The sequence below is a fragment of the Dermacentor albipictus genome, chromosome 6 (genome assembly GCF_038994185.2).
Source record: "Dermacentor albipictus isolate Rhodes 1998 colony chromosome 6, USDA_Dalb.pri_finalv2, whole genome shotgun sequence".
Classification (NCBI taxonomy): Eukaryota; Metazoa; Arthropoda; class Arachnida; order Ixodida; family Ixodidae; genus Dermacentor; species Dermacentor albipictus.
In genome coordinates, this window is record NC_091826.1 from 73,761,356 (window position 1) to 73,779,307 (window position 17,952).

General features: G+C 47.4%; 1 protein-coding gene across 1 annotated transcript in view; it reads right to left on the reverse strand.

The window, feature by feature from the left end:
• LOC139061205 (tetraspanin-18B-like) overlaps positions 1-17,952 on the reverse strand; it is a 139,623-nt gene that overhangs the window by 25,618 nt on the left and 96,053 nt on the right. Inside the window, exon 2 of the mRNA XM_070540858.1 lies at positions 428-508. Within this exon, the coding sequence (XP_070396959.1) occupies positions 428-508 (81 nt within the window). The remainder of the gene's footprint in view (positions 1-427; positions 509-17,952) is intronic.

The following is a 17,952-nucleotide window of genomic DNA, read 5'->3' on the forward strand; positions in this document are numbered from 1 at the left end:
GACATGGTTTAAGCGCAGTTTGAGGGACTAGTTTGTTTATGCTTACGGCAATTCTCTTCCCTTATCACGAACCGACTAGAGCCTTTCGAGATGAACACCTGAAGCAGGCGTGATGGTACACATTTTGCCAGCAAATTTCTTTTGGCGCATGACTCTCCCTGAAGTAGAAGAATATGATGACGATATTAAATAATAATAGTAATAACTTATGATAATGATGATAACAAAGAAAAGAAAAAACGAAAATTAGGTTCCTTACACCACAGTTGCCCTTCTGTCCGCCAAGGACTACAGCTCGTAACGTTATTCGCTGAAACTCTCGTCGTAAAATTGGTTTGCTGTATAATGCGTCGATAACAAACTAAAAGCAGCTTCAGAGTCGATCGCTTTCTCTGACAGCGTCGCAAAACGTCGGCGCGACACTCACCAGGACGCCGTCGAGGAACCTCCGGTTTTCCGTGGTGGCCAGGATCCAGAGCATGTAGCCGAGCACCACGACGCCCATGAACTGCGAGTGGGGGAAAACACGCGTGGCACTGTTTACAACGACACCAAGCTGACGCGCAGTCGATGACTTAAAATAAATGCAAACGTTTTCAGGCAACCGCCTAAAACCAAGGAAGTTGTGAGTGAGTTGACGTGTTCTCGTTCCTGTAGCGCGTTATACGGAAGGACACGTGACACGTTCAAGGTGAACAGTTAGGACAGTACAGTAAAGGAGCAGTTATCTCGTTGGGCCAGTTGGTGAAACGTAGATAAGACAACCACCGCAAAGGGCGCAAGTTAACGAGCATACACAGCTCAAGTACAAACACCACCAAGACGACTGCCACAAGATGGCGGTCGATGGCGGTGCCACAAGATGGCAGACCCCCCCATCCCTACCCACACCCTGCATTCGAAAATTTATCTTGTCTTGAAGCCAACGCTTGCCTTGGCCTAACTGACGCCTGCCGCGAACATGCCGAAGGAAACGCGACGAGTTCTTGTGCCCCTTTATGCCAGGCATCTTGTAGATCGAGTTCAAGCACGGACTTCAAGTTAAGTGGCATTTACGAATGCGGGGTTATTGTCGCAAAGAGGTGTTGCGGGTACTTCCCCTTTTAGTATACGTGACGGCAGCTTTTGCAATGGACGGAGTGCTTCTCTGGCGCACGTTGCTGGGCTGACCCCCATGGTCTGAACTTTCTGGTCCAACGCGTCGTGGGTTTAGTGACACGATGTGCAGAGCTCCGGCATCTGGATGTGCGCCCCCCCCCCCCACCCACCCACCACTTCACTTCCCACTGCCCCACAGAATCTCGGGACGCTTGCGACTCAGCGATTGAGTGTATGCTGGGGATCATGAAAAGAACTCATTGTTGTTTTCAGCAGCTGCAGCGCTCCCCATGGAAGCCGCAACTTATATAACAACGTTCGTTCTCGAAAGCCCACTCCACTCGCCCAAAGTACGTCAGGCTTTTTTTTTTTTGCTCTTTCAAATCTTCTCCGTGCCGAGCATCGGTTGCTCTATCTCGTTATCTAGTTCCCTTAAGTACTACAAGATAGCAAAAAGAAAAGAAAGAAGCCATTACAGGCGTGGTCTTGCACAAAACGAAACTACAGCGTGGAAACGGTATAGAAGCCGCGATGAGGTCGGACAAGGAAGACCTTGAGGAAGGCCCAGAGCGTCTCACCCGAACCGCGACGTATGACAAGGGTGCGTGCGCGCTGGGTAGCGCGCAAAAAAAAAAAAGAAGGAAAAGAAAGGAAAGCCCGCGACGAGACAACTTTCAAAGACGGCGGCAAACAGAGCGAGCCCTTGTTGTTCGAGGGCCCGTAAGATCACTTCCCCCTTGCCCGAGGGTTCTTCCGTGAGCGCGGCACCTCGCTTTCGTTTTCGTTCTCGCGTTCATTGCCGAGCCCGCGCTCGACTTCCCCCATCGCGACGCGGTCGGGCTGCTTCCCTTCTCCCTCCCCCCTTTTACTCTTGCGAAGCCACTCACCCCTCGCCACATCCTCATCGGCGAGCGACGAGCACAGGGCAAGGACGCGCGCGGTTGCGCTCATGTGAGCTGCTCCGCGGAATAAACGGCATAAAAAAAAACGGCTGCGGCGCGCACTTCGGGTCACCAGAGATTTAGAGAGCTTTCACGCGGATTGTGAACGTAATTCTTTTTAATTGCCCGCGGCAATAGCACGGTTCTACTCAATTCAAGCTTCTAGGACGCGAGGGGGGGGGGGGGGGCGACACCTGGGCAAAAAGCTGTCGCAATAGCTTGACGAGGATAACCAGAGTCAGCAGCGGCATGACAGCAGAACTTGCACTACGATAGCATGCGGTAGCATTTCTTAACACAGGGAGTAGGATATTCGAGATAGATTACTCGAAGAGGAGGAAATTTTCTTTTCCGCAAGGAATTGTCATGCACAACAGCCTATTATTAACGAAAAAAGTTCAATTAATGCACAACTAACAATTTTAAGGCCATAATAACCCATTGGTTTCCATGTTATACCCACCCACTAATGTAACGTCCAAGCCCTGGAATCTTTAGGTATAAATAAATAAATAAATAAATAAATAAATAAATAAATAAATAAATAAATAAATAAATAAATAGGGCATACAGTGCAATTTACGAATCAGAGCCGGTGAGTTCGCAAGATATATATCCACCTGTACTGAACAAAGTGGCGTACCGTTAAGCAAGGACGACAGAAAACTGAGGGCATTGGAAATAATTCACGATATGAAAACGTAAGCGTAGGAAAAGTGCAGAAAGAAATGGTGCAAAAAATGCTACACAAGCGATGCAATTAAACACGTAGGTGACACAACAGTGCATATTGAGGCAAGTCTGACGGCTCTACATCGCAAAATTGGCGTTGTAGTTCTAATATTTTTTAAAAGTTGTACAGCAATACAATTTCCGTTAGAAGCAACGTGCTTTAAACAGCTAAATGTGAAGCTTAGTAGTTTTTTTTTCTTTATTCATCTTCGGTCTTTATGTGTTCTTTCTGAATTGAAATAACGCTTGTTACTTTGATTATTCAATGCATTTTCAGTGGTTATTTCTCTGGCTGCTACGAAAGAATCGAAGGGTGTGGTCTTTACTCCAATTGTTCGCACCTTGTGTACGATTGAAGGAGCCGAGAATTCTTGTGACCATTGCTGCAGCGAGGTGTGCAGCACGACGCCTATCGAATGAGTGTGTAGCGTATCGCATCCTTAACTCCGTTTGGTGAGGACAAAAGGTCTGCATATCAATTGTTGAACTCTACAAGGATTCGCTTGCTCTGTATATATCAGGGTATGTGTGCGTGCGTGTGTGTGTTCACAGCACGCTTAGCTTGCTGGGAACGGCTTGAAGAGGCGGGAATCACTTACATGACAAATCTTGGTGTTGTGCGCATGACGAATCAACGAACATTTACTAAACGATTTCCTCGTTGATCATAGTATGGCACGTATTGTCACACGGATATCTGTTTCCAGACAGCGGGAAAGTGGGCGCAGGAATGGGCCCCTGCCTCCTGTCTACGGTAGACGACGTGCTCTGATTGCGCGCTCTCTTAAAAAAAAAGTAATGAAAAAGTAAAAGCAATTAAAAGAGCGTCTGTCCTACTAGCGTCCGTCATCTGCCTACGTAAGAACATGTTTGAGTTACAGAAATTAAACTGGTTTATAACGATGTCTTTTCCCTTAGCCCATATTTCAAATTTAGCACTAAATTCTAGACGTCTTTTCCTAAACCATCCCGAGAAACGTTCGGGCGGTCCACATACTTTCGACTCGGAAGTGCTCCAGTATATTTTCGGAAACTAATAGCTGGAACAGCAGCGTATTTAATACCTCATTTGGGCACCATTACCTCGAAATTAGAGCTATGAAGGGGTTCTTTCCAACAACGGGAAAGCTTTGCCATATTGTTTCTGCATAGATCAAAGAGGAAGAAAAGAATTTGCCGCTTCGCGTCAGCCTTTCACGCCCGCACTCGCGCACGTATGCTACGGCTGTTGCGGCGACTTGCCGGTAAACGTAGCCTGCAGGGTTGAACGCGCTGCGACCACCGGTAAATTGGAAACAGTCGCGGCGCTATCGATGTTCGTACCGCAACAGTGTATTGTGCGGCTGAGCACGGGCTCGGCGTTTCGATAATCGGCCACGAGGACCGCGTTGCGATGGGATCGATAAGTAAAAAAAGAAAGAAAAAAAAAGAAAAAGAAACGAAAAACGCGTGGCGCTTAGAATTAGGTGCTGTCAAAAAGAAGAAAAAGAAAGCAGTCATCTTGTTTCGACATCAAGGCCGTTATAACCTGCACCATTCGTTACTTCGATGCTGTCTTCCCGAAGCTGTCTTCTTTGCCGACTTCGGCAGTATTGAAACGAAGCTTAGAATGGTCGCTGCCCCCCGCTAGGCGGTAAAGGTTTAACCATGTATACTGAAGCAGACAAGGTGCAAATAACGTGGGCAGACAGAAGGGGTGACTTCAAGCTAAAAGATTGTCTTCAGTCTCACAAAGACGTTTATTTATTCCGCCGCGACTCGCGGCTGCGGCGGAATGCTACGACCGCGAAAGCCAAACCTGGGCCGTCCAGCAGGTCTCGGCGGCTCTTGAAAGACAAAGGCCGAGCGAAACCGACGGAACGTTGCCCCTCAGGGCGACCGACCGCGGGAGTAACACGCGCTGGAGTTGAGTAGAGACCACCCGCTGAGAAGACGTCAGGACCCGCGTCATGGTGCCATTTAGTCATGGTGTCGTTCTGCAGGCGACTACATGAAGTTGTCCCTCTCTCTCTCTCTCTATTTCCCAGTAAAGATGCATGACAGTTCTTTCTTCGGAAAGGGTGATCGAGGGACTATTCGCGCCATCATCCCAGATTGTGGCTGTTGCTTCTATAGTTTATCTTGCGCGATTATTGTCACGTACAAGGTCATTTATGAAGGAGCGATCCGTCGTGGTTGCTCAGTGGCTATGGTGTTGCGCTGCTGAGCACGGAGGTCGCGGGATCGAATCCCGGCCACGGCGGCCGCATTTCGATGAAGGCGAAAACACCCGTGTACTTAGATTTAGGTGCACCTTAAAGAACCCCAGGTAGTCGAAATTTCTGGAGTCCTCCACAACGGCGTGCCTCATAATTAAAAAGTGGTTTTGGCACGTAAAACCCCATAATTTAATTTTAATTTATGAAGAAGCAGCCATACCCAGGGATGACGGCGTGAACAGCTCCTTGATTGCCCTCGCCGAAAAAAGAACTGTCGAGCATGTTTACTGGGAAATAAACCTTCAGTTGAAAGTCAGCGATCGTGTCTGTTGCCGTTGTTTGTATTTCTCCGGCTTCTGCGTGGTGGTGGTCGCTTCAGTGCGGATTATCAACTACTCTCCCCCGTTCTTATAGTTCGCGAATCATCTATAGTGCATACACGTGAGTATTAGGACACGCCCAAACGCGCAGGTATCAAGGTACGCGCGTGAAACCCCGTGGCGACCACTTATCTCGCACAGCGATCTCGCTGCTTATGCGATCGGAAGGAACCCTTTTGTCTGGCGACGTGGCGCCCTTGGCAAGGCGTCGGAGCCCGGCAAGCACGTATTGGGCGCGTCCTGTGAGCAGCAAAGGTCGTTTGCAATTGTAATGATAACGGGTGCGTTTTTGCGTACTGTAATAAAACTGCACGATGTACGAGACGCCTATGCTCTGTGGGTTTATTGCCAACGGCTGCTGCTGTTTGTTCGTTAACTCAGCACTGATTGCCTTTTTAAGCGTTGCGCAATTCGAGGACCAAATGGGGGCCGCCACTCGTGGTTGTTTGCAGCCGAAAAAAAAAGGCGAAGAATAAAATAAGCAATGAACCGAAAACAATGATCGAGTCAGGTTTTCTTCCAAGCGACTGCAAGCGTAAACTTATGGGTTCCTTGTTTATTACGGGTGATTTCGCCCGAGTTTTCCTCGCAGAATTGCAGCTCAGTGGTTATCCGGATGGTGACGTAAATCTGCTTCCATAACAACGAAAAAATTCTGCTTCTAGCGAGTATGGAATTTGACTTCGAGTTCGTGGTCTCAAAGGATTCTAAGCAATAAGAACCAATCAGTTTTTACTGTGAGATATTCTTTAAGAAACTTCACATTCAGACATTTCGTGGGAAGATATAACAAAGACAGCACTTCGCACAATTTTTAATATCGCGTCGAAACCTCACAACCGCTTCGTCGGCATGACGTCGCAAATTTCAAAGCACCTTTCTAGCATTTGAGTTGTTCTGGTTTAGAAAAAAGAAAAGATGGCGGAGCATCCACCTTTGGAAATGATTTGGCGACGTCCAGTACGATCAGCAATATTTCTTAGAATGCTTGTGGAAATTGGTGATTCTATGTTTTACACGTTACGATGATTATTACGATTATGTTTGTTTCCCCGTGCCGTATCCCTCCACGTCATTCGCAAATCACCTTATGGGCACATCAGCAGACATGCGAAGTGAAACAATTTATTTAACAAACGTTCGTCCGATGTTGGAGTACGGCTGGTCTGCCTGGGACCCAGAGACAGACACAGCCATTAATCAACTGGAACGAATACAAAAACGTGCTGCCCAGTTCGTTACCGCCAACTATGATTTCGCTCAGAGCTCATCACAAATACGTGTTAACTTGGGATGGCCACTTCTCGCGAACCGTGGGAAATATTTACGACTTAAACTTTTCTTCATTATTTACACAGGCAAGACTGGTTTGTGCAGCAACACATACATGAAGAACCCAAGTTACATATCACCCAGAACAGATCATCCGCTAAAAGTACAAGAGTACACATGCCGTATCAATCTATATAAGCATTCCTTCTTTCCAAAAACTGTACGTGGTTGGAATAAACTGCCGCTTAAAATTGTTACAGCTACGCCATCTGTGTTTGAAAATTTGTTGTCGAAACACTTGTATGTTTAGTTCAGAAATCTGTTTTGCTTCAGACAGAATAGGAGATTAACCTTTCCTGTCTACGGCGTTTATTAACCTCAAGTGTAATATTCCCTTAATCGCTTTCATCATCATCATCATCATCATCATCATCATCATTATTATTATTATTATTATTATTATTATTATTATTATTATTATTATTATTATTATTATTATTATGTTGTTGTTGTTGTTGTTGTTGTTGTTGTTGTTGTTGTTGTTGTATTACGTATCAGATGTATCCTTTCGTACCATCAATCATCTGTATTTGAAAATATGTACAATATTCCTTCCCCCTATACTCTAATGCCCAACATTGGGCGCTGTAGGTCAATAAATAAATAAATAAATAAATAAATAAACCACAAATGTCCGAATGATAACACGAAGCAGTACATATCTTGTAATCGCGGCACCTCAGTTCAAAAGCCGTAACAACGCCCACTATCCCTGTTATCCTGGCTGCAACTTCGTGGCAATGGCTATCCATCCAGGAGCTACGACGGGCGATGGAGTGTCTGTAGCGGATGGCGCACTATCGCTGCAATATGCAGGGTGTTTCAGCGAACCCTTTCAAAATTTTTTTTAAGGGTTGCCTGTAGCAGATAGCACAATCCTAGCTCACGAGGTGTTCTACTCGAAGCGGCGGACACTATACTTACGCAGAAAATTGAAATGCATAATCGATTACTCAACGGCAATTCGTTAATTAGGTTTTTAAATAATTACCTCATGGCCCATATTGCAATTTACAAATTGTAGCCGTGGAGTTTCCAAGGCAGATCTACTTCGAACGAACTCTCTGGACGGCACCAGCTTCGAGATATTAATTCCCAAACTTTGCGGAGAAATGCGTTGGCTTTCCAGTTACTTGTGTGCTTCAATGCATAAAACGACGTTTTGTTAACAAATTGGATGGAAAGCCAATGCATTTCTCCGCGAAGTTTGGGAATTAATATCTCGAAACTGGTGTCGACCTGAAAGTTTGTTCCAAGTGGATCTGCCTTGGAAACTCCGCGGCTATAATTTGTAAATTGCAATATGGGCCATGACGTAATTAGTTAAAATCTTAATTAACGAATTTTCGTTAAGTAATCGCTTATGCATTTAAAATGTTTTTGCAAGTGATGTCCGCCTCTTCGAGTAGACCAGTTCATGGACTAAAATTGTGATATCTGCCATAGGCAACCTTTAAATACTTGTGAAAGTGTTCGCTGAAACACCTTGTATTTAAGGATACTTGCCCATTGTGTCACACCGACACATTAATTCTGGGCGACCGGCCAGAAATTGGCATCGTGCAGTATCGCGGTGCTTCGAGTTATCGGTTAATTCGACCTCGCGTTGTTCTCTGCTAGCCTCCTGGTTAGCTCAGATGGTAGAGCGATCGCCCTGGACCAGGACCGATTTCTCTTCAATTGCGAAACTTTCTTCCCGAGAAAGTCGTACGGGCTTCCTTTGTATCTTCATAGTATGTGGTCCCAGTCTATACAACTTTTATTTCCTTTTCCATGAGCCTTCCTCCACCTTTAGGGAGACCGCAAAACTGATTCGCAAAACAACGAAAATCTCATTAGTGTGTCATCTTCGTGGGCCTCAAAAGTGCTTTCTTTTCAGGCAAAGCGAATTTGAGATGTGACGCAGTTTAAGAAAATCGGGGATTGCGACCATTGACTCACCATCACAGAATATAATTCAAGGCTTATTTCTACCTGGTATGAGTTAAGTGAAAGATGGGCCAGGGATTCCCAAACAACTGAACGCGCTTTAATTCGGCTCGGCCACCACCATCGGCCGCTCGGACGGCGCCTGTTGAAGAAATTAGGCTCGGTGCATCGGCAGCTTTCGTAGCCTTGTCGCGTATGTATCGCAAAATCATGCGCGGAGGCGCGTCGGATTACAGATTGTCACAAGCGTGTGTAGAACAGACATAGTTCGTGTTCCTATAATCTACATCAAAATGAACAAGGAACTAATTCTGGACTAATACTGTATATAAACACAATTACAATAAAACAATTTAGAAACATTTAAAAAAAAACGAAGACGGAACTCCGAGCAAGTCGGCAACATCATCATCGTCATCATTTCACGATTTTTCACGAACAATGGAGTGTTTTGGGTGGTGACTTCGTGGCTCCGTCCAAAAACAGCGACAACGAAAAGTTACCCACCCTACCAATGGTGGCTGCTCTTCAACGCTTTTGTCAAACAGTCTAAACGAGCGTACGAGAGCGCATGCGCGCAAAGCAAATAGCGGACGTGTTTTGTTCGTTTTGTTTCATTTTTCTTACCGCACCCCCCTCGTTATGTCGCGCACGAAGCGTGCTCCACACGCGGGTTTCCCAACGTCCGACGCGTAACGGTGCGTCCGCCGAAGGCGTCCCGCATTATTGTCTAACGACAGGGAAAATACGCGACCTTGGAGCTTCCCGTTCTGCCGCTTCGGCGCACGACACCTTCACGAGAAAGCTGCAGCGTGGACAGCCGCTGTTGCTTCGGAAACTCTCCTCGATCATAGTCCTCACCGCGAGAGCGGCCTCGCAAGGAAGTGAAATGTAAAGTCAGCGGGCGGTACGGACGCTGTTGTAGCTGCGCAAATTCCTATGCCTCTTTTAGACCGGTGACACATTTTCTTGAGACGATGTTTACACTTGGAGGGAGGGTGCTGGGCTGGGCTGGTTGGTACGTCGTTGGGACGGGAACAAACAGCGCTTGTATGTCGTCCTCGCTTCGCCCCGTCCAAGCGCTGTTTGTTCCCGTCCCAATGTTTACATTTATTTGGCGGAAGAGGATTCGTTATTGACTCCGTGCGCTCTTACGTGAAGTTTCGCGATATCCTTGAACTGCTTTCACTTTATTTTGTTGCTTACGCCGTGACCCTAGCTATACATAGCTGCCAATTTACTCTCCCGATTTTTTTTTTCGTAAATTTGAGGAATTTGGGTTCATTCCGCTATTTGCAGAAATGATGCGTCCCGTTTTCCGAAAAGGAAATTATGTTCGTGAAAGAGTTTTTAAGGTGTCGTAAGACGAGGAGGATCAAGATTGCAAAAAAAATTTTTTTTTAATCTTGCAACGATATTGTGATGATACTTGCGCCGTCTTATTAAAATATATACAAGACGCTGTGTGCACCAGTGGGCTGTTCGCATCGAGCAAGCTTCTTCAACACTGTTCCTGAAGCAGGCCATATAAGTCGCTGTAAAGGTCAGTTGCCTGTCAGCATCTGCAGTTGCAAGTATTTCTGTTGCTGCTAGTGTGTTGAGTCTAAACTTCATACATATGCCTCAATAAGTGTTTGCTCAGATCGAAGTTATTAAGAATGTTTTCTTGAGTTTTCTCTCCTGCCCCTCTTTTTAGTAGGATCTCTCACAGGTTGACGCGTATGCAGGCAGACATTGTTGTGAGATTGTTGTGGTAACGCATGGCCGTGACTGGACGTTCGCATGTCGTTCGTTGATGAGCATGACGTTCGCTGATACAGCTAGCCCGCTCTATGTTGTATATTAGGCTACATCAGACTTTCGTGTTGGTCTATACCACCACTATATTTTTTACTGTTTTTTATTTGTTTTGTTTTGTTTTTCTTCTTCCTACATTTCTTACTCGCTGGAGTGTATTTCTGATGTTTGGGATAGGCAGGCCTTCAGCGGACTATATTCTGACGGTAACATCATTTAATAAGCAACAACTCTAGTAGGCAAAAGGAAAACTACACTTTCTCACACGCTATGTTGTTTATAAAGATCATATCAAAACATATCGGCAAGATGCGCTCACTCTTTGAAACGAAGTCCTAGCAAGAGCAGATAGTTTCCTGGGGATCCGCTAGGTCACCGCTCTGCAAATGCTTGGCTAATATTATCAAATAACTATTTGATGACATTAGTCTAAGGATTAAGAAGTCGAGGTGAAACCTCCCCCATAGGAGCCACCAATAAACGTTTATTTTTTCTCTCTGTTTGCAATGTATTGCAAAAAGTGTTTGGCGATTAACCTCTCATTATCCAGCAGCTCTCGCGACGGGGCTATCCCACCTTGCACACATATCATAGGCGCAAAATGCTTTCGCAGCCGTAAGCAAGCTGTAGTTGTGTGCAGCACTCTGTTATGACGAATGCAGACTACTCATGCAAATAACTACACAAGCCCGTCAACGAGTTCGCCCGTGCTCCCATGCGTCTGCCGTGCACTGCACGCAACTTTGTGCAGCGAGAAATATTCCGAGAACATAAAAGAGGAGATAGAGAAAATGCATAGAGAGACAAGGAGGTTAACCAGAGGTAGTTCTGGCTAGCTACTCTGCACGGGGGAGAGAATAGGGGATAAAAAGCAAAAGAAAGAGGACGGCAGACCCATAGACCGCAGGAAGTTTAGCAGCGCGAATAGGTGGTTGTGTGTGGGGCTTCTCTGGGAACACAGAGAGGATCGAAAAAGAATAATAGCGTTATATCGACTTCCCATATACGGCTGGAATGCTCGCAAAGCACCTGGTATGCAGAGCTGTTCATGAAAACACCTGCTCGCCAATCATGATACAGCAAACATTCCGTTACACAGTTCGGCGAGTCGTACGAACGCGCAGTAGGTCGTAGGAATGAAAACGATATAGCAAATTCCACTCCAAGTGTCAAAGGTAGACAAAAAAACGAAGCAGACGTCAGAAAAAGGTCGCACACTATTAGACACAGAAACTAAATTTCGAGGTAGTTGGAGTGACAGATTTGGTGGGATGGAGTTGGAAAATGTTGGGGCAACTGTTTTGTCGCTAAATTCTACTCAAACGTTTCAGCGACGCAGGCTCAAGCTTCGTCGAATTGGATGTAAGAAAACACAATGACAAATCGAAAATGTGCAGTCGGTATTTCTTTAGCCCTACCCCAATGCATAGGTGTTCGTGCACTGTGCTCACCTACCACTTATCGTCACAAACGGCGTCCGTTGAGACACCGGCGCCTGCTATAGTCTCAGGGGGCGTGGCTGCGCTCACGGCTACATCATCGCGTCGCCGTGATTGTCGGTCACCAGCTCGAGCCATGCACGAGGAACCCTGTTACGAGCCTGTATCAAGTCGCACCGGCCCAACTGGAAGCGAGTTGAACGAATCACGCAGGAAGGCAAGTGTTCATTACCGGTTGCGTCACAATAGGAAGGCGATGGCTCCATAAGTTCGCAAACACGACAGTGAGAGACAGGTCCAGGGTCATCTAAGGCGCCTTTCTGCAGTGGTCACCCACTGGTCTCCTTTCTTGAACAGGCTCTCAGAAATCTAAAGGTGCCATTTCAAAATTGAGGAAAAGACTGAGGATTGTTTAATGCGTTAGTATTCTTGGGGTACTTCGCGCGTCTTCCGGGGGCTATCTATCTTTGTATGTACGTATGCTTGTATCCTGTCTACATCTAACCGTTTTCTCGCCTACCTGGGTCACTGGGTGCTCAGTGGTCAAATGGGTAACACATAAGGCTCTTGTGCTGAAGTAACAGGGTTCGAATCCTACAATCGAACTAACTTGGGTAACTGAGTATACGGTAATGTGTACATTGGTGCCATTCTTCAAAGAACCACCTTTACACTGACATGGGTAACTAAACGAAGAACTGGGCAGGTTCCACTGTTCAAGGAATCTCTAACGCCGACTTGGAGCAATGGATACGCGCCACTAGGTCTGTGTTTGGTCTCCTGTGAACCTCATCGCTGCCTACTTAGATCACTGGGTATGCCAGTACGCGTGTGCGGCTCTTCGATTAACGTCAACGACGCCAACTTGGGTAGCTAGGTGTGTGCCACTGGAAAGGTGATGCCGTTATTTCTTCGATGCTGAGCGGAACCGAGCCCACGTCCCATGTGTTCCTCAAGGACACCAACCCGATGCATAAGCAGGCTCCGTCATAAGCGCACTGGGTATGAGCCACTTTTCAAATAATGCCATTCACGCCGACGCTTCCGCAAGCTGCGCCATGAATGAACTGGGCATGTGCCGGTCTTCAGTGAACCTCTCGCCAACTCTGGGTCAATGTGCCACTGAGTTTGCGGCAAGCGAGAGAAGAATGCTCAGCGTTCACAGGCACCGGCGCGTCACGTTTCTCGTCTCGGAGGCCATGCGCGGACTTCTCGGCAGTGCCACTAGATGGGGCAAAGAGTCCAGAAAGAGGCGCCAGAGAGGAGCTCGGTCACCGCATGACGCATTTCTCAGCGTTCGCACACACCGGGGCGCCCTGCATTTCAGAAGCCACGAGCAGGCTTCGCTGCGGCAGCGCTGGGTGGCGCCAAGTGTTCTCAGGGAAGCGCGAAAGAGGAGTCCCGCTGCAGTACATGCCTCATACATAACTCGTTTTGACGGTGGCATTACGCTGTGTCGCTATATTGATCCAATGCTAAGGCATTACCGTCGACAGTCATCGTGGAGATGGGTTCTGCCGCATGAGAGAAACAAATGTAAGGAAAGGCAAGGAGGTTTATCAGACGCACGTCCGGTTTGCTACCCTGCACTGAGAGAAGGAGATGAAGGGTTGAGTGGAGAGAAAGAAGGGAAGAGAGAGAGCACTAGTCATGCGAGAAGAGAATTGACAGTCACTTTAGCATATATGACAAAGAGTGTGAAGGCGAAAGCCTGTGGTTAAAGAGACATTAATTAAATTGCTTGACATTCCCATTCAAATGCGTTATTACTTCTTATACTTGTTTTCTCCCACCAAAGGTCGTGGGTTCGAGTGCCTTAATTGGCGCTACCCTAATTTACTGTCTGAACTCACTTTCCCCTAATTAACAACAAAGGTGGTGGGTTAGAGTGCCGAATTAACTGTATATTAATTAACTGTGCCTTAATTGACTTGGCCTTAGGTCGTGGGTTATCTAGAGGTCGTGGGTTCGACTTCCACATAAGCTCGAGGGTCCGACTCCCACCGAAGGCCATGGATTCGAGTGTCTGAATGAACTCTATCTCAATCTGCCTTTTTTTGCAAGATGAAAGGCATCGAAGCCAGCTGTGAAAGAAGACGACGACGAACGCGAGAGCAGTGGCACGAGCGCGAGGGGCAGTATGGCGTTTGATACGAACCATTAATTAGCATCAGTCAAGTTCTCTTAACGGAACCACTCGCCGTCGCATTACAATCATGGTGCGCATGGTGCACATGGTGCGCGTCGACCGTGCTACGGGACCCGTCAGACAGGTTGGCTATCCCGCCCTCGCGTTCCGCGCGTGGAGCTTTTGTCTCCCCCTGCGTGACGTTTATCGAAATAGAAAGTGGAAGCCGGCACGGCTCGAGGTAGTTGACCTCCCATCGCTGCAAGGTCGTTCAAGGACGACCCATCCCCTCCAGCTGAACGCCGGACGGAGGCAGTCATCGGAGGGTAGAGCCCAGAGAGTTTACCCATTGGCCGAACATGAGGCCACTTGCACGGGCCCTAGGAGTGGATTAGAATGACGACAGCTGCAAGGGCTCGAGGTTGGTTCCTCGAGCAGCTAAAGACTGGAACGGCCTTCCTGCCGACATTGTTAGCATCACTTGCCTGTCTTCATTCCTACAGCGTGTGATTGATCACTTTGAATATAACTTATGAAGTGTACCAAATGTGGAACTTATGTTAAACCCACCCCTTATGTAATACCCCCTCCGGGGGTCTTTAAGGACAATAAACTGAACTGAACTGAACTGAAAGTGACGCGACCCCGACCCACTGAAGGGGCTATAAGCCTGAAAATCATAGGGAAAAGCGAGGCGTTCTTCTTGCCGTGGGCCGCAGCGTACGATTTCCGGGCGGCCGTCGATGACTTTTTACTGTTATTTTGCTTTGATCTATTCCAGTACATAATGCAAATAAACCTTTCGTTCTCAAAGTCGACGTCAACGTCGGCAAACTACGGCACCCAACGGCAAGGGGGAGGAGGAGTAGATTTCAATGAAGAGAAGGGAAGAGAGGTCGGCCTGGAGAGCGTGTCTCTAGCCTGCTACTCTTCACTGGGGAAAGGGGAAGCGGGGAATACAGGGAAAGGTAGGATCCAAATAGCGGGAACACTGGCATGATGAGCGGCATCGGAGCGAGCTGTGGAAGAACACGACGACGACGAACGGGCGAGCTGAAGCACGAGCGCGTGTATGCGCGAGGCGAGCTCACATGACTTTCTGTACCACACGCCGCGTTTTCCAGACCATCGGGGGTATGAACAACTTAAGGTTTTCGCCTTAATAAGAGGAACCAAGTTTTGGGAATCCCAACCAAATGAAGCAAATAGACCATGAAGCAAGCGAAAACAAAGGGCAAGTTACCAGAACTTGTCCTTGGGCTAGTCTGTTCATATGCTTGCCACAGTCTCTAAACCTGCCTATAGTTCTGGAACAAGAGGTTACGCGCATTCCCAATCCAAATGAAGTGTGACGAAGCTTTAGGGGCACGTTAACTGTGATGCTTACTTGAAATGTAATAAAGAAATGGCAAACGAAAGCGGACCAAAAATAACTTAATTGCCAGTAGGTGTGAGCCAAATCACCATCTTCCCTCCACTTTAATTTTTCTTCCTTTTCGTTGTCTTGCTGCATTTATTTTAAAAATAACATCTCATTTCTCCGCTGCTCTCTCTGGCTACGACGTATTTCTACTCCATATATTTGCGTATTTAGTTGCTTGTGGATTAATGATATTAGTGGTAAATAGAAAAAAAAGGGGGGGGGGAAGGAAAATTCTGCTGGCCGCAGTCTAACTTCTTACCCGATGGCTAACACCTAAACATGGAGTTGAGTGGAGGGGAAGGCGTTAATGAAGTAAATATAGGAAAGAATAAGAGAGGCGATAGCAGGACGAAGAGAACTAACAGAGGGGCTATTTACAATAATTACAATATTTACAGGAAGTTCTTCCCTCGCGGCGCTCTTGAAGTCGCGTTTCGTAATGTGACATATGATTCCTGGTCCATTATAGATCCCATTCACCCGCGAGACGAAAAAAACATAATGGAGAAGCTTTATGGTGCACAGACGAGCTGCAGAGTGTGACGACATTCGCATCGTTGCTATCGGATCCAGTGCAGGAAAAATAGTTGCGAGAGAGTCTATGCATGCGCAAGTTCCCACAAAAGGAGTAGAAGGCTACTTGGGGAGAAGTGTTCAGGAGTTACCCGGGGAAGTCTGTTAAAGGCGGCTAAGAAGAGACGAAGTATTGGCGTGGTGTACTGGTATACTACGACTAGTTCACTGTGCTAGTGAACACAGGAGCACCAGGATAGTGCATATGTTATACTGGCGCTTTGGCAGTTAATATACTAGTAGACTAGTACTTCGCCCGTGTAGGACGGTATGGTATGGTGACAGGGCACCGGCGGCAGACATTTTACTAGTAATGCAGGACACCCCACCAATTTCCTTCTTTACATAGGTGCAATATGTGTACAGGATGCATTGTCACCGTATGGACACTGGTTAACCAATGTTATTGATTTCTTTAAAAGAATGACTCCCAGATTGCGCAGCAATGGTGGTTCGCTAGACAAGCTAGCATTGTTACAGTATTCACTATATATCTGGCTTTTCGGAAACTTTTACAAAGTTACGCTGTTCATGTCATTAAACCAATGTGTTTCAAATAATCCTCGTTGAGTACGTCGACATACAGAAGGTTCTTTGTCAGTTGTGGCTTACTGAGCTTGTTGGTAATCCATAATTAGCGTGAATGGCGCGAGGGGAAGCCCGTGGACGAAAACGAGAAGGGACAAGCGCCGTCCCGTCTCGTTCTCGTCTTGCCTCTTGCGCTGTCCAGGCTCATTTTCGTGGCTCTCTGTCCCCAAGATTTTAATTAGAGTTGCGTGTCATTCTTCATGAAGCCATCCGGCACCGACGTAAGTTCACATTTCATCATCGTCATCATGCTCATCATCAGCCTATTTTTATGTCCAGTGCAAGACGAAGACTTCTACAGCGATCACCAATTACCCTTGCTTTGCGCTAGCTGATTCCAACTTGCGCGTGAAAATTCATCACCTCACCTAATTTTCTGCCGTCCTCAACTGCACTCCCCTTTCCTTGTGCTGATATCGTACGGCCTCACCTAATTTTCTGCGATACACGTTTACAAGAGAGGCTTGTGGTCAGGGACAGTTCAGCACGTAGAAGAAGGAGACGTTGGGAGTCTGTTTATATATGAACCAATACGGGGGAGGAAGGAAAAAGAAAGACTGTAGAAGGGAGCACATGTGACGTCAGACAGCCAGCTTCAGCAATCCAACTTCATTTGATCCCCCTCCCTCCCCTCCTCCCACTCTTCGGGGACCACCTGCGCGCCAACTCTCGGGAAGTAGGTTCTGCAGATGGCTGCCGGACTTTTTCAAGGCAGTGCTTGCTTCGCGGCAGTTTTCAGTGAAGACGCCCGCACCGTGGTCAGCCCGTCCCCCGCTCTCCACAAAACACGAGGGGGCTAGACGTTAGAGCTTGCTTGTCACGTGATGATGTCTCTTTTTCCCACGATCCTTCCGTCCATTTCTCTTTAAGGCTACGCTTCGAAGATGTAACGTGACACTTCCTAACATTTTGTTTGTTCTTTTTCTTTTTCTTGTAAAGCACTTAGCAGAGGATGGCCATTCGCGAAACCAATACCCATATCCATAACGAGGGTCCCGCGCTGAGAAAAAGCGCCCGGGAAAGTGGCTGAAAGAGAGAGAGAGAGAGAGAAACATGTCGAGTGACCGCGTTCGCGTCATCGCCTCGTCTACCCGCGCCGTCGTCCATCGAGTGGGTAACAATGAGCGAGTCGGCAAGTCTTGAGGCGCAGGCTCTGGCCCGCTGGAAGTGCGCAGGCCTGCGCGAACGGGGGGTCACGCCGGAAGTACCGGCAAACGACCGCGCGCACTTGCTAGGTCGGCCGTCATGCGATGCCGGGGCAACCCGCGGCGAAATCTATACACTCCGCATGACCGAATCCGCGCAGTACGCGGCGAACGTATGGGGCTCGCGTCAGCCAATCGGCGACGAGGACCGGCCGCGTGTGCCAGAGAAGGGCTCCAGCAGAGCTCGTC